Consider the following 17735-nt stretch of genomic DNA (forward strand, 5'->3'; position numbering starts at 1 on the left):
TATGCTTGGCCTTCGCGCTTCACACAAGCCAGATTTAAACGCCTCGCCGGCCGAGCTCGTTTACGGTACAACCTTGCGTCTCCCCGGTGATTTTTTTGAGTATTCCAAAGAACCTGAGTATTCGACCGAATTCGTGAGCGGGTTGAGGAGTACCATTGAGCAGTTACGTCCGATCGCGTCGTCCAACCATGCCAATATTAAAAGCTACATTCAGAGTGGGCTTTCCAACTGCACTCACGTTCTCTTACGCGACGATTCAGTTCGCAAATCGTTAAAACGTCCCTATGACGGGCCTTACAAAATCATTAAACGTGGGGACAAGACCCTTCACATTGACATTCGAGGCAGATCGGTGACGGTAACCACAGATAGAGTCAAGGCTGCGTGCTTAAACTCAAATTTTGTTAACCAAAATTTACCTCCTAGTATTAATAGAAATCAAGAGGCTCAACCAACAATGTACAGCCATTAGATTTAAGTTACAAAAAACAACCTATTAGTAATAAGAATGGGGATGCCACAAATCCAATGGCCACCAAAACCACTCGCGCTGGCAGACAGATTGTAAGACCACAGCGCTTCGTTTCTTTTGTATCGTGATCGGTTGATCACTGGTGGGGGAGTGATGTGGGGCATTGCCTGTAATTGCATGTACGCACTGTACAACGCGTTCATACAACAATCGCAGCGTGAGTGCTGGGCGTAGGGATTGTTGATACAAAAAGGCAGCGTGTATACGTTGCTTTAGTATTTTTGTTCCTCGCGTTCGTGCAGGTTGATAGTAATTGGTTGAAGTTTGATTGTATTGGATAGCAGTTGGTTGTTTGGTTTTTGCTATTTAGTGTTGATTCAGCTAAAAGAGACATTTCTATCATTTATTAATATTTCATTGTATAATAAATATTTGCCTGTACACACACTTAAAAATCTGCCTATAATAATAAATAGAAATATAAATTGGAAAAACCCAAAGATATAAACAATTCCTTAATTAAATCTTATGCAGTGAACTTTTCAGAATAGACCATATAATGAATTACTTAAAAAGTTACTGCGCGCACTTCAAAAATGGCATGGAAGAAACTGGCAGACTTACCTTCGTAAAAACATTTATTTTTACAATTTTCGTCAAGTTAATCGAGCATAGAGATAGCGAGGGGCGAAATGGCGCGCTTCACATGAATGATCCACCATTTCGTATTTTGAAAATTTGACTTAGAAATCGTGTTCAGCGACCCCAGCAACCCTCATGTACCCAGTTTGAAGTTAATCTAATATGTTAAATTAAAAAAAAACTGGTTCGTAATATTGGATCCACCATAAATTGTTTTAACTTTCTACACCTGACATTGAAACGGTATTTTTTCAACCAGATTGTCGGCTTTGTCTTTAAGGAATTTTTAAGGGCCTTAAAACCTTTTGGAGAGAGTCTTCAGTTTACACATGTCCAAAATTTTGGAGACATGTTTACCGCTAGTCGAAAAATGATCGATTTGATTTTGAGACCAGAAGAAGTTTCAGTCGTTATTTGCAGCACACCAGCTGCGATTTGCCGGCCACGAATCCAAAAAATCCTGATTCAAAAGAACGTTTTTCTCAGCCAAACAATTTTTATCGAATCGGACGAGAATTTCACTATGATAGTACTTTGATATTGATCTTCTACTTGACATTATATATACTTCTTCTCAGAAAAAAATTTCTTTCGAATTGAAAAATAAATCATGATAGGAATTATTTTTGTAAAATAATCTATTGACTGCTGTTTTGCACATACTTACTAGCTTATAACATCGCATTTTATTTCTGATGTTTATGAACGAAAAGAAATAATTGGATCCCAAATGAGCGCTATAAAGCAGATGTTTTGAGTGCAGAAAAACTGTATTGTGTTAGGTGACGCGTAAAGTTCGCATTGTCTTGATGAAGGGTGATTCATCTTCAGCGGTTAGTTTTCCTTAATTGCCCGAAAACTTAGGGTTAAAAAATGGTTGGTACTAATCAGAATTGACTGTTTTGAGCTTCTTTGGTAGTACAGTTGCGACATGACCAGATTTTCCAAAAAAAAAAAAAAAAACAGGCGGCCATTTGCTTTGCGGCGCTTCTTAAGCGAACCAGTCTTGGGAATTTTGTTGAATTAAACTCGTCCGGTTCATATGCATAGATTCAAGACTCGTCACTTGTTCCTTCAATATTGTTTACCAATCGACACGAGGAATTTTTGGGCAATAGTTAAATTATGCGGTAACCAACGAGAACAAATTTTTTTAAGGAACAAATGTTCATGAAATATTGAACGTACGCAGGTCCCAATAATGCCCAAGGATGCTTCTATCCGGCAATGTGAAATATGGCGATGCTGCATTATCAATTGGAGCATAGTATCGATTGCTTCTGGCACAAAGACCGTTTTTGGACGGCTTTCACGAAATTCGTTCTGGAAGGATCGACAGCCACGCTGGAACTCGTTGTACCAGCGCTTCACAGTCGCTAGGAGCGGCGCTTGAACGCTAAAAGTCGAAGAATGTTGATCAATGCACTTCAGTCTCGCTAATCCACGTTAAAAATCGTCGCACACAATTTTTCGTGAGTTAATTAATTGGGCGATTTGAATTCTTTAACCCACTGAAAAAAAAAACCATATGAAACTCGTATATAAGTGAAATCCGTATATTCAATTTTACGCTAAAAACTACCAAGCTTTTCAATAAAAATATCGAGTTACATCTCTTCAGACGTAGTCCTGCAAAGGCGACCCTTTCATTACTTATCAGTCAGTGGCATTTTTGGTACACCTTTGAGCTTGAGGTGTACGATTACGGTTGATGGAGAAGTCAGATTCCATAGTTTGGTATCAGTCATAAATTATTTGCAGAAAGTTCGATGTAATCAATTCGATTATTCGAACATTCAATCATTGACTTCTCTATTCTAATTCTGACCAAAATTTAAAAATTTAATAGATATTTCACATATATGAATGCTTTCAAATATTTTTTAATTTCTCTAGGCGTGTTCAATATTCGTTTTCGAGAAAAAAATAGCAGAAAAGCTGCTCAAACCGAGACGCAAGGAAATTGTAACGGAATTGCTGAAAAATTCTGTTAAGACAATGGATAGATTTCGTCATCCAAAGGTGAGTTGGGATATTCTATGGCGTTAGCAAATTAGTTTGATACACATTTATTTTGAGGTAGAAATTTAGGCGTAAAAATATTATGAGGTTAATAATTTTCAATTTGTTTTTTCGATTTGTAGATTCTGCAAGTTTTGCACACAGTGGAAGAGTCGACGGATACACTGGCTTTTGCCGCTGAGCCTGTTTTCGCCAGTCTCTCTAATATTTTAGCTTTTCATGTAAGTAAACATAATAGAAAATAATACGGGTGTTACGTTTACATATACACATTTACTAGATACATATATGTGCAATTCGTTATCGCAAGGAACCAGTCATATTTTACTGTTTGATGAGGTCGTGGTGATTGTAAATGTGGTAAATGTAAAGTCAGTTATTTCATACGTTTGCATTGTGGGCCATGTAAAATTTGCTTTTTGAATCGGCTATAAAAAAAAAAACTAATCAATATTTTTTCAAACTTTTTTTTTTATTTTGTAGATTGAATATCATCATTTATGAATGAAAAATAATATCGTTCAAATGACTGCCACGACTGGCTTTACTGTAGGCCATTCGATCAACCCAATTTTTAAGCACATTTTCGATTGTTTGGGCTCCAATTTCATGAATGCCAACTTCGATTTCGTGTTTTAAAGCATCAATCGTCTCTGGATGGCTCGCATGGCATTTGCCCTTAACGGCTCCCCACAAAAAATAGTCCAATGGGCTTAAATCACAGCTCCGAGGCGGCCAATTGATATCGGAATTTCGGCTGATTATTCGGTTTTCAAAAAGGGTAGCCAAAAGTTCGAGTGTAACTTTGGCAGTGTGACAAGTTGCACCGTCCTGTTGAAACCAAATGTCGTCCATGCCATCCTCTTCAATTTTTGGAAATAAAAACTCGTTGAGCATGTCACGGTAACGCTCGCCATTTACTGTAACCGCGGCTCCTCGCTCGTTTTCGAAAAAAATGGCCCGATGATGCCGCCAGACCAAACACCGCACCCAACAGTGACTCGTTGTGGATGCATTTGCTTCTCTACAGTAACGTGTGAATTTTCTGAGCCCCAAATCCGACAATTTTGCTTATTGACGTAGCTACCGATGTGAAAATCAGAAAAGAAGAAGAAGACTCACCACATTGGAAATAGGTTTTCAATATTTCCCAATTTTGCTCAAGCGTATAGCGTCCCACTTCGTAAATGTCAAACCTTTAAGTAAATTATGAACACATTTGACATGTCATTTGTGTTACCATTCTCAAAAAATAGGTGGTTCAAAAAGCAAACGCTATATGGCCCACCCTGTATATTAAATTGCATTTTCATTTGTGACAACAAGATATTTGCAAATTAGCAGGGTTTAGAGAAGTCAAAATGAAAATTACGACATATAGGGATTTTTTTTAATTATAATCTTATTATATAATATTAAAAAACAAGAAATAATACGAATTAAATATAGAAAAAACGAAGTAAACTTAGCGGAAGGTATTATGAAACATTACGTTTTAAAAAGGGTTATTTTGCATTGCTCGTTTCGCATATTTTGGGACGAGAGTTTTCGAAAACAAGAGAAATTAAAAACGGGGTTTTAAACGTTGTAAGTCGAAAAATGAAAAATTATTTTTTTAATGGGGATTTCGCATCTTTGTATGTCATAAAGTCCTCTTCACTGTCGTCATTTAGGACATTACTTTTATAATTTTCCGCTAAAACTTCTTCCAAGTTTTCATCATACCGACAGAAAGTTGCTTTGCATTGCGAATTGCATATTTTATAAGGGGGGCAAAACTGGCATTGTCAAAAAATATGAATTAAGATTTTTTCAAAGCACCAACAGATTGTCTCAATCTATTGAGATTTTCGAATGAACGAAGTGCAAACTATCGAAATTCTACTGTATATCTGTGTATATCTTATTCTTTCTCCCTTCTCTATGATTTTTTCTTGACCATGAACCATTAGCCATAGGAATAATTGCGGATCTAACACTTCAAAAAGGTAGAATTCATATTTTATAGACAATGGAGTACCCCGGTTTTCGAGGCATGTTGCCAGTGCACTTAAACGAGTATATAATTGATGTCTGCCATTGCCGAATGGGTTGGTGCGCGGCTATTATTCGCTAAGTGCACAGATTCGAATATTCCTGCACGAAGAAGTTTTGATAGAAAGATTTTTTTCTAATAGCGGTCGCCTTTCGGCAGGGAATAACAAACCTCCGACTGAATTTCTTCCATGAAAAAGCTCCTCACAAAAAACCATTTGCTGAGTCGCCTTAAAACTGAAAGGCCCTCCATTTCTGGAACTACAACAAGACACACATCACAAATAGGACGAGGAGCTCGGCCAAATACTTATTAAATTGTTTAATTATTTAAATATGGAGTGCTAGCAGTCGGGAGCAGCTTTGATTACCGCAAGCCGTCAATAAGTTTTTATTGAAAAGTATTGGATATCGAGTGAATGACAGTGAATTTCCGGAGGCACCTCGAAAAAAAGTGTTTTGTGGTATTCCGCATGACTCCCAACAGAATTATTGCATTTATTATACAACGTTACAGACTCGAGGTGCGAAATGACTTAAAGCTAATACTTAAAGACAAGACTTGGATTTGATTTCAACTTAGATAAAAATATAGATCTAGGAAGGGAATTAAGGTACCTAATAACGGCTACATAATTTAAATAATTTGTTTAAGAAATTTAACGTGCAACGGAGATTGAAAACGCTAACCTTTTGGCGAATATTCAAGCTTATCTGCCCCAGTAGACCTGGACAATCCATGATACCCCAGACAACGTCATATATAAACATAATTGAGTGTATTGGACGTGGAAAAGAAAGTGATTTTGAATTTATTAACATTCACCACGACCTACAAAGCCGACATGCCTCGTTAAAATGAAAGGATTGCGGAACAAACCGGACAAAGCGAAGTTGAACTCTTTCGATTCTTTACAAATAAACAGTATGAATTGGATTCCAAATACTGAGGCGTACTTATCCATTGACTTCAATACAACAATAAGGTGTTTTTCTGGTATAAGGATAACGTGAAAGAAAGCGCAAACTGGAATAGGTCTTAAGAATAATAAAAATAATCTGACTAACAAAGGAAAACGCAGAGTCAAAAACTACACCTAGACATTCATTTACAACGAAAAGACGGGCACTAGAAATGTTATAAGTATAACACTGTGCGACAGTGATATTATACTTTTATGGATACCTAGTACAACTTGTAGGTATAGTAAAACTAAGAAAAATGGTATAGGAGAAATTTCCAATACACCCCCAAAATCTCATTTTATGGCCATACCTATAACCGTTTTTCAGTAGGTTGATGTGAACAATCACTCCTAACTTCGCCAATTTCCATCCGATTTCGAATTTGTTTTTTTAGTTCGAAAGAACAAAAACAAGCCTTTTTAACAGTGTATTGACAATTTCTCTGAAGTGACAACTAACGAGACTGTAGACGGAAGTATTTGGAATTTTTTTATTTTTTCTCTATTTTTTCAACTTTGACATAATTTTTACGATATTATCCGATATTGAGGATTTTTTTTAGTACACTACTGTTATAGTAAATTTAATTTTACGTCGAATGAGCTATATTTGACTGTAATTGAATTAAAGTTAATAGAGTTGTGTGGGTTTTAATATTTAATTTTTTTGTTTACTAATTTGGTATGTAGATATAACTTACGCTAAATGGGAATAAGGGCGCGTTTCGAAGCATGAAAATGATAACAAGTGTCATTATAAACACATAATATTTATTGGAGTATTGTGCAGTGCAGCACTGTACGGTATGGTACGGTGCGGTACGGTGCAGTACACAACGGAACTGTTCCAAACTTAAAAATGCATTGGAAACGGCCCTTTGGAGTTTAGTATGGTACGGTACATTTGTCATTCTCTTCATCAGTTTTGAATACTTCTCTGTAAGAAATTCGATCATCATCATTCATCTGAAGTCGTCATCGACTAAATTCCATTGTTTAAATCGAGAAGCGAGCGTTTCAGATTGTCTTCCCGATAGAAGTAAATCACGAGAAAGATCCTGAAAATCTGAATTTAATACAATGTGTCGTTCTGAAGACTTAGAACCAGACGGAAAGTTCTCTTCATCATCAGGTTTATTGTTATCAGTTTGATCATCATCAGCAATGAGTTGAACTTCGTTCAGTTCATGACCTGCAGTTGAGTCAATCATATCGTCCAAGACTACGGGGTTCTTAACAGTTGCAACATCAGCATACTTTATGTGCTTTCGAGTTTTATAATGATGAGCGTTTACATCCGTTTTACAAAAATAACAATCATCTGGTCTATGATAAGGCTGATGATGCCACATCATCGGAGAATATAAAGAAATTCGACTTTTCTGGCAACGTTTTGATTTATATCTCTTGAATTTCAATGAACACTCAGTACAAGCAAATTCCGGTTCATACCAGCGATCAGAAGTATTTAGTATATGTAAGATTAAAGAAATCGTTGTAGCCATCAACCAGAGCTTTATTTCTCTGTGACTTCAAACAATGCTTTTGATCCACAAACCACATATGAAACAAAACTTATTGCGATTATCGCACATTTCTTTCTCACAAATTGAAGCAAAACAATAAAACTCTGACGTTTTAATAAGGTTAAATTATAATAACAAACTTCTTATATGCAGTACAGTGCACTCTTAAGTATACATATATACTCCAATAAATATTACGTATCTATAATAACGCATCAAAACACGTCCTTATTCCCATTTAGCGTAAGTTATGCCTACATACCAAATTAGTAAAAAAAAAAAAACAAATCTTAAAACTCACACAACTCCATTAATTTTAATTCAATTACAGTCAAGTATAACTCATTCGACGCAAAATTAAATTTACTATAACAGGAGTGTACTAAAAAAATCCTCAATATCGGATAATATCGTAAAAATTATGTCAAAATTGAAAAAATAGAGAAAAAATAAAAAAATTCCAAATACTTCCGTCTACAGTCTCGTCAGTTGTCATTTCAGAGAAATTGTCAATACACTGTTAAAAAGGCTTGTTTTTGTTCTTTCGAACTAAAAAAACAAATTCGAAATCGGATGGAAATTGGCGAAGTTAGGAGTGATTGTTCACATCAACCTACTGAAAAACGGTTTTATGGCCATAAAAGGAGATTTTGGGGGTGTATTGGAAATTTCTCCCATACCATTTTTTTTTAGTTTTTCTATAGCCACAAGTTGTGCTAGGTCTCCATAAAAGTATTTTTTTTTTTGTCACACAGTGTAAGCAATCGGATTTCGAACTATAGCGAAAGTCATGTGAAAACAGTTTTGATATAATAATATTAAGCAACAATTTGCTTCGAATAAATTATTTAAACCGCTTTGTGATAACGCAATATCCGAGGGGTAGGTAAGTCTGCTAAAAAATTTCAAATCATCTACATAGAAGACAAATTTAGAATCGTTCCGTGTACACAACGTCTCATTGGTTATCAAATCAGTGTTTGGCGTACATACATATTTATACACCACAGTTTGCGAAGCCGTTGACACTGACCCTCTGATATGTGACAGCGTATAGCAGTGGTCGCCAACCTTTTCAATGTGTTGAGCTACTTTCAAGATTTTGAAATAAACAGCGAGCTACTTGCACAAGCCAACATAAATTAAATAATACACAGTTATATTCGACATACAATACATGTATTTATTTTACTAATATACGTTCCATATATAATAAACTTATGACTTATAGTGCTTATACTTATGCATAACTACATCCATGTTCACACCTATCAATCGTAACAAAATTTTTTGCAGTCATAATGGCAAATCACAAGCGACTTAAAAAAACAACAAAACAGTAATAGTAATATACATTATTATATAAATAAAATATGGGCAGATAAAAGGAGCATATTTAATGAGAAGGTAGACATTCTGACTCATCGATAATTTTTTTAATATTTGCAGTATAATTTGATACAGTCATTCGAATACAGTTATCCAAATGTATATCTGTAAGCCGATTGCGGTATTTATTTTTAATACATTTCATATTGGAAAAAGAAGATTCACACAAATAAGTTGAACTGAATAACGCTTTCACTTTCAATGCAACACGGCATAAAACAGAGTACTTATCTTTACTTACTAAAGTCCATATACATTTTGTATTTGAACCTAAAGATTTTAAAGTCAAGTCACTTTGAAAAGCAATCAGTTCCATTTCTGTCACAGCAATGTCTTCGCCAAAGTTGTTCATAACACAAGTTGCAAACTGTTGTATATCAATGTCCATGAAGGGTAAAACAACAAATTACGTCACTAAAGCAATTTTGCTGAAATCCTTGAAACGATTTTTGAAGTTTTCCTTCAAGTTAGAAACTATTTCCATATGATATTTACTGTCATAGGGCTCTAATAGATTTTTGGATATATTTTCGGAAAGAATAGGAAAATGCTTAGTATCGCGGTTTTTTAGGTTTTGTTCCCAAAATTCAAGTTTTGTAATAAATGCATTTATATCAGAAATCATTTCCGCTAATTCTTTATCCCTGACTTGAAGCTGCAAGTTAAGCTCATTTAATTTCTCTGTAATGTCCACAAGAAAACCAAAATCTCTGAGCCAAGTCGAATTTTCCAGTTCAAGAATCGGTTCATCGCGTTCTTTGAAAAATTGGAGTATAGCAGGCAGGACATCATTGAAACGTTTGAGCACTCGTCCTCTGCTTAACCATCGCACTTCAGAGTGAAGAAGTAGCTCTCCGTATTGACAGTCAATTTCATCAGCCAAGGTTTTAAATAATCTTCTTTGTAACGCTTGATGTCTAATCTTGTTCACAATTTTCACCACCAGTTTCATAACGTTGTTCAAGTTTAGAAAATTTCCACATAATGCTTGCTACAGTGGTAACTAAGAAATTGTGGAAAACTTTCATCCTTATGACATAGCGCCACGAGCCCCTTATCACAACCCACCATAGCTGGAGCACCGTCAGTTGTCAGGCCTACCATTTTTGATATTGGAATTTTCTCAGAAGAGATGAGATTTTTTAAATGAGAAAACAGCTCTAGCCCAGTAGTATGTCCTTTGAGTGGAATAAACTTCAAAAGATCTTCTTTAATTGTAAAATCACTAAAAGCCATCCTGACAAATATGGCCATCTGTGAGGTATCAACTACATCTGTTGATTCATCCAGTTGCAGTGAAAAATAAATACAGTTATCTAAGTCACTTAACTGTAAAAAAATATCATTGCTCATTACTTCTACTCGCCTCATCACTGTATTAGCAGAAAGTTGCATAGATTTTATAGCAGACACTATTTCGTCTTTATTTCTAAAGTTGGCGAATAAAGAGTTAGCAGCTTCCAAAAATGCTTGTTTTATGATTTCCCCGTCTTCATAAGGTTTTTTCTTTTGTGCAATTATCTGGGAAACACGATAAGATGCTTCAGTTGCAGCCTTATTTTTGTCGATTGTTTTCAAAAATATTGACTGTTGTCCAATTAACTGGATTTTTAAATGTTTCAGTTTTTCTTTACTGGTGGCAGAATTTAACGGGAATGCCTTCTCAAAATTCGAATGTACAGTTTTATGATGCCTCTCAATATTTCCTTTTTTAGGAACTGACACAGATGTATTACATAACAAACAAACACTTTTGCCTTTAACTTCTGTGAAGAAGTATTGTTCTTCCCATTCCGAATGAAAATGGTATGTCTTCGCCTTCTTACTACTGCTTGCCATAATGTTTCGAACTCTAGCCCAACCGCTGCACGCAGAACGTTGATAATGCCGTTCAGTATTAAACAATGTCGACGTGCATTGCGTATATATAAAGCCAAAAAATTCTCGAACACGCTGATCGGTTCCAGCCGATCCTAGAACGGAGACGCGACTTCGCGTCGTGTTTGTCGGCGCGAAATCGCTTACCGCAGTGTTGTCGCTGTTTATCTATTTATTATGATAATTTCTGAAATTTGCTAATACTGGTATGATTTTCAGACTTTTGGATTTTTTGCAACGTGAGCAGCGCGAGCTACCAGAATTGCCTTTGCGAGCTACCGGTAACTCGCGATCGACGGGTTGGCGACCACTGCGTTAGAGCATCGCTGAAAGCGCGTCACAGCTACAATTCAGTGACAAATGTAGTACATTTAAATTCCTTTACTTAAAGCGCAGAATGGCTTGCAGTGACTATTTACGGAATAAAAAATTAGAAATCTTACTTATGTAAATATATTTTCTAATATATGATAAGTATGTCGACATTTTGGAACTTTGCAATTCTGTTTGACTTTCCGTTAATCGATTGTATTTGTCATTCTGCTTTATTTCCAGGAATCAAAAACTTATGAACACATTGCCATGGCATCGAATGCAGCAGGCACCGGCCCACAGAACTATCAACTGCAAGCTACAGCAATTCCACAACGGCCAGCACATGCGAAGGAGTATAATTTTTTAGATATCGAATTCAAATATGGTTGTCTGCAGGTGAGTATTAACGGTTATAATGAATTGGTTTGTACGATATACAGTCAAGGTTTCTATATTCCATTGAAAATGGAAAAACAGAGTTTGAAGATATTTGATTTATTTTGTTTTATTTCATTTTTCAACACAGAATATGAAAAGTCTTCGCTCATTTCATTGCGTTGAAAAAAAAAAAAAAAAAAAAAAACAAATCGAGAGAATTCACGTCACATCTTAAATGATATATAGTTAAAAACGAGCAACTGTTTATTTCTAATTTTCATGAAGTCTACGTGGCATGGAGTCAACCAATTTGTTTGCGCATTCTGTACTAATTTGGTTCCACTCTTCAAATATCGCCTTTTTAAGATAAGATTTGTTATGGATATCATATTTGTTTATATGTATGTATTTGTCTTCAAATCCGAACACAAATTTTCGATGGCGTTCAAATTCGATGAATGTGCAGGAGTTTCAACAAGGTTGGAACATTTATGTATTCATCATCTTTGTATTACTTGTGACTTGTGGTGAGGGTCGTTATATTGCTAAAAGTGAAAATCATTTTCAATTTGTAATTTTCCAGCGCTTTGAACCAAATTATTTTGCAGAAGTCTTAAATAAACATATTTGTTCATTGTCTTTTCGATAAAAATCAAAGTTCCAACTCCATTTGAAGGCATGCATGTAACGTTGCCACCGTCGTGTTTTAGGTATAGTAGCTCGGAAATTTTGTTCCCTTTTGGCCTCGCGTCATATCAAATGCCTACTATCTGGTCCAAATAAGTTTATTTTTATCACAAGTACGGTTCTCCAAAATGCTGGAGTCTTATTTAGATTTAGATCTTATTACGAGAGGTTTATTACGGGCTTTCATTACCATTTAAATTTGCTTCCCTCAGTACTTTTCGAATAGTTGCCGAATGGCAAGTTTTACCTAAATCCTTGTTGGCCATCCCAGCTAACTTTGGAGCGCTTTTGGCTGGATTTTTCTTCACTTGGCGCACTAACCATTGACACTATTTCTCTGTGAAAGTTTTATTTCGGACCTGTCGCTCCTTATTTATTATGATTTTCACCCATAAAACGTTCAATAATATGCTGAACTGTTGACGAACTTAAGGGGGAGCCTCATGTAGAAGTCTCAAAAAATCGATTTTTTTGTTTTTCGATAACTTGAAAATATAGTATCTTAGGAATATACTGTGAAATTTTCATCTCGAAATTCTCAATATTATAGCTTCTACAGCCCACCAACTAGGTAGAGAGCGGTCTGCGTGCTGATGTACCTCAAACTTTAAACGCGATTATCTCGAAACTGTATTTTTAAAAACTGCTCGTGTTGTAACTCAAAAAGTTATTGACCGATTTGTTTGAAATTTGGTGAGGCCTTTTTGTATGTTACTACCGGAAGGATGAACCAAAAACTTTAGACATTTCGAGTTGATAAATTACTTTTTGGGGGATCAAAATGTCAACAAAATAGCCCTAAATTCTGACTTTTTTTCAAAAGTTCATTTTACAATTAATTTTATATTTTTTTTTTTAATTTTAAAGGTTCATCCTTTCCGTTAATATTTCATAAAAAGAAATCACTTTTATTTTTTTGTTTCAGATCGATAGATTAAGAGTGATAAATGGAGCAGTTTGGGACCTCGCGCCGTAGGCAGCCGACAAGACATGATGCTGAGCCGCCATTTTGAAAAAAAAAAAAAAATAAAAAATTTTTTTTTTTCGTACTCTTAAAAGGTTAAATAAAGTTGTGTTAAAGTTTCTAATTAATATAATTATTTTATCACCTTTAAAAATATGTTTAAAAAATTACCGATTTTGAGGCTTCTACATGGACTTCCCCCCTTAAATGTACAATTTCATCTATTTTACGATGCGGCATTCCTTTTTTGAAATGCTTCAAAACTAACTCATGATTATCTACCGAAGTTCGCGATCCCATCTCTAACAGGCGTACATAAAATTTAATATTGCTTTATGTCAAACTCACTCTGTAAACTCTCTCATACTAAGAATACAAATTTAAGCTTCGGCGTGAATCCTCTGTTGTTGTTGTTTTGTGCATTATAAAGAAAAGAGTGTACACCTTTTTTTATTTTATATTGAGAAATGAAATAAAAAAAACAAAAAATAAGATGTCATACTCTGTTCTTTCATTTTCACAACATATTATGAAATGTAAAACACTTTACAAACAAATCGTATCTGTATCAAATAAGGTGTGAGTGACTGTAAGTATGCACATGTATGAGTGTATGAAATTAGAAATGTAGGTAATATTTGAAGTTGATAATTGTCTATATTTTAGTTTACTTAATTAGTCATAGCTGAGCACGCAATTTTGACCATTAAGGAGGAAAATAAATTCTGGAACATCTTTACAAAGTTACCAACAGATTTGCGTTAGTTTGAATGTGAATTCATTGTCTGTTTATTGGCATATGCAGTAAAGGGTCTACAGTTTATGAAGGATAAGTGATTACAAATATCCCCTATATCCACGTTTAGAAAAGCCAATCGTTTTGTGAAATCTTTTATGAAGTTTAGGCATAATTTCAGCTCTCACTCCTATTTTTATTTTTCAAACCTTGAATTATTTATGGTTTAATCACGCAAACGCCATCCTCTGAAGGGAAATTATTCTTCACGGGAATTTCGTTTGCGCCAAAATAATTTTGCATTAAATGTGCCACACATCGTCGACCAATTTTTTGGTGGCCGCTCATCGTCAACATCCAAAAACAGGCAAAAAAAGTCTCTTCCTGCTATTATTGCATCTTGGAGTAGTGTTCCAAATAGCGTTTAATTTTGTTCTTGTCTCCTCGTTTCGCTGAATAATTTTCCCTTTGATGGATTTTTTACTTATTCAGAAAAAATATATTTATACAGTGGCTTAATAAAGAACTCGGACATACATAGCATGCAGCTTCAAATTCAAAACTTTTGTAAGAAATGCAAGTTAAATATTTTTATTTTTATATTTTTCTATTGGGTATTCAAATAGAATTTAAAAAAATAGTAATAATAATTTACTAATCTATACAAAATTTATAGTGCAGCATTCTCAAAATTGGTGTCAAAAAAGAAGTCGGACATCTGGCATTATTGCGATTAGTTGATACTTTAAACCGGTGAGTCCCACAATTAATTTTCTCTCGGTAGAACAGTGCAAGGTAGGTAGGTAGTATTTTGTTGAATAAAAGTCCAAATTATAAACATGGGTAGACAGCGTGGGCAAAGCTCAACTGAAGTCAGACATTTAATTATTAGTCATCATGAAAAGGGTAAAACCGTTCGGGAAATCGCAGAAATTCGCTTGTATACAACGTGATAAATCGTTTCAAAGAAACAAAATCCGTAGAAAATAAGAAGAAATCGGGACGACCAAAACTGTTTTCGGATGCAGATGAACGGTGGATAGTGAATTAAGAAAAATTCAAATTTGAGCGCTGCTAAGCTCGCAACAGAAGTCGCCCAACACCTTAAGCTGAAAACAGTGACAGACGTAAACGCAGTCCCCTGTCAGCTGTTACAATCAAACTAATGAGAACCCCATGTAAATGAAAAATTCCTTCCTTCCGTATCGTAGTATCGTAGATTATATTTCACGATTTTTGAAAAATCCCGTAGAACCCTGTCAGCTGATTGCTCTCTCACCACACAGTGTTGCCAAGCAGTGCATTTCGAAATCACTTACAAAATAAACTTAGAAAAATTATAATTTTTATTAAAATAACTTGAAAACAGTGTTGAATGATGTTAATTATAGATAAATGAACTATTTGCATTTGTTGGTTTTTGGCTTTGGTTTATTAAACAATGAAAAATTGTAACTGTTAACGCGGATGTGTGAAAAACTGTGTAAGCAAAAATGTTAATAGCAACATTGTGTCAATACAAGCAGATGTATATGCGTTTATTTTCGCAAATTTGTTTACAAACATATTAAACACGGAAATGGCGCTGAACGTCGAGCATCTTGAATCGCTAGTATAAGACAATAAAAAATTATACGATAAGAGTAATCCTTTATAAAAGTTCCAGGGAAGGAAATATGGGAACAAATCGAAAAGGAGTTGCGCACAAGTGGTGAGTGGAAGCTATATTTACGAGTATTAGTATTTCAAATTTCATAAGAAAGTTATTTTAAAGGTGAGCTATGCAGACGCAGATGGTTAACTCTCCGCGATCGGTATAGCAGAGAAGCCAGGAAATCAGAAGCACCATCAGGCAGTGGAGCAGAATACCAGAAGCCGTGGTATTTACTTGAAAGCATGACATTTTTAAGGCCGTTATTCCTCGACCGTAAGTATATGTTAGTTGGAATATTTTTACAAAGTGATAGCTAATAATGTTTTCTTAAAGAATTAAGTCCTCACAAAATGTGTGCCCAGAAGTAGATTCGCTTAGGTCTTCAACTGCAATTTCTACGCCCTCGCCGTTGCCACCAATAGTGCCACCAGAAGAGTGTTTTGATAATGTTGATTCACCATTGCCTCCAAAATCAGTAACTCAAGCGTCAGCTCCGTCACTTGCTCCACCCCAGTCACAGCAACCTAGCGGAAAAAAACGCGACAGAAGTGCTGAGATTGAAAATGGCATTTTGGAAGCAATCGATCTCTTGAAAAAGAGATGCATTGAAAAAGAAAACAAAACAAACAACTCAGCGGACTCATTTGGTAATATGATTGGCTCAATGGTTGCTAAAATAAATGCAGCTAAGCAAGTCCGGGCCATGCAGAGAATACTGGAGGTAACATTTAAAATAGAGCAGGAGCCGGAATGAGGGTTCGTAGTTTTTTATCTTCGTTTGAATTTTTTTAAATTTAGTTTTAAAATTCGTTGAATTTTTTTTAAGTTTAGTTTTAAGAGTCTTTGAATTTTGAATTTTATAAGATATTTATTTTTAATAGAAGTATTGGTAGTTAGTAAGAAAAGACTGAATTTGGAATATGAATACTGTGATTTTGTAAATATGTAAATTTTGTACATATGCGTATACCTGAATGCTGTGATTTTTTAAATATGTATGTATATATTGCAGGCAAGGCAAACCTCCGAGTGTATTTCTGCCATGAAAAAGCTCCTCATAAAAATATCTGCCGTTCGGAGTCGGCTTGAAACTGTAGGTCCCTCCATTTGTGGAACAACATCAAGACGCACACCACAAATAGGAGGAGGAGCTCGGCCAAACACCTAACAGAAGTGTACGCGCCAATTATTTATTTTTTTTTATGTATATATTGCACCTGAATTTTGCAATAATAAAAGAAATAACTGAAGAATGAAAATATTTCCAAATATTTTTAACTGCATAAATTTAAAGTTGGAATTTATATTTGTAAGTATATTTATGTATATAAATTGCATATCAAAAAATTTATAAATAAATAAACATAAATAACAAAATAATTCATTATATATATGTTTGTTTCACTTCACATGTGTTTCAATTTTATATGTAGGATCCGCCAATGGAAAAGTAATCTTGGTATGGTGAAGCTCCTTCATTTATGAAATAATCAGCAAGCCTATCGCGGATATTAAATGCATTTGTTGGGGCTCTCCGAATTGTAGTCCACATACGTGGTAATGAAGATTCATTATTTATTTCTCGTCACCATTCCCCACAATGAGCGATGTTGTCTGGTTCTTGTCGATCAACATAATTTTCAGGGCAATATCAACGATTGTGATCGTTTAAAATTATAAAATTGTGTGACACAATGCATGCTAGCACTACTTTTTCGCAATTTTTAGGGTCATATTCAATCGTCGTGCGAAGAATTCTCCATCGCGCCGTTAATATTCCAAAGCTGTTCCCTATTACTCTACGCGTTCTTGACAGCCGATAATTAAAAATCCGCTTGGTTCTCAAGTTTGTTCTCAATGGAAATGCAGCATCGCCAACGAAAAGGTGTGGTAATGAATGGGGCGATTCCATAGATATTCGCACGGGGGGCGGTAGTGGCAAAGTATTTTGCATCAAGTTCTGACCAAATGATGAAAGTTGAAAAATGCCTGTAAAATATATAGGGTGGGCCATGTAAAATTTGCTTTTTGAATCGGCTATAAAAAAAACTAATCAATATTTTTTCAAACTTT

At 35.0% G+C, this 17735-nt stretch overlaps 1 protein-coding gene across 6 annotated transcripts in view; it reads left to right on the forward strand.

Moving 5' to 3' along the window:
• Positions 1–17735, forward strand: part of LOC128862025 (uncharacterized) — a 453726-nt gene that overhangs the window by 39851 nt on the left and 396140 nt on the right. For all 6 annotated transcript variants that reach the window (XM_054100424.1, XM_054100422.1, XM_054100423.1 and 3 more), the window contains 3 exons: positions 3011–3136; positions 3259–3357; positions 11484–11639. In XM_054100424.1, coding sequence (XP_053956399.1) covers positions 3011–3136; positions 3259–3357; positions 11484–11639 — 381 coding nt within the window. The remainder of the gene's footprint in view (positions 1–3010; positions 3137–3258; positions 3358–11483; positions 11640–17735) is intronic.

The sequence above is a fragment of the Anastrepha ludens genome, chromosome 4 (assembly GCF_028408465.1).
Source record: "Anastrepha ludens isolate Willacy chromosome 4, idAnaLude1.1, whole genome shotgun sequence".
Taxonomy (NCBI): Eukaryota; Metazoa; Arthropoda; class Insecta; order Diptera; family Tephritidae; genus Anastrepha; species Anastrepha ludens.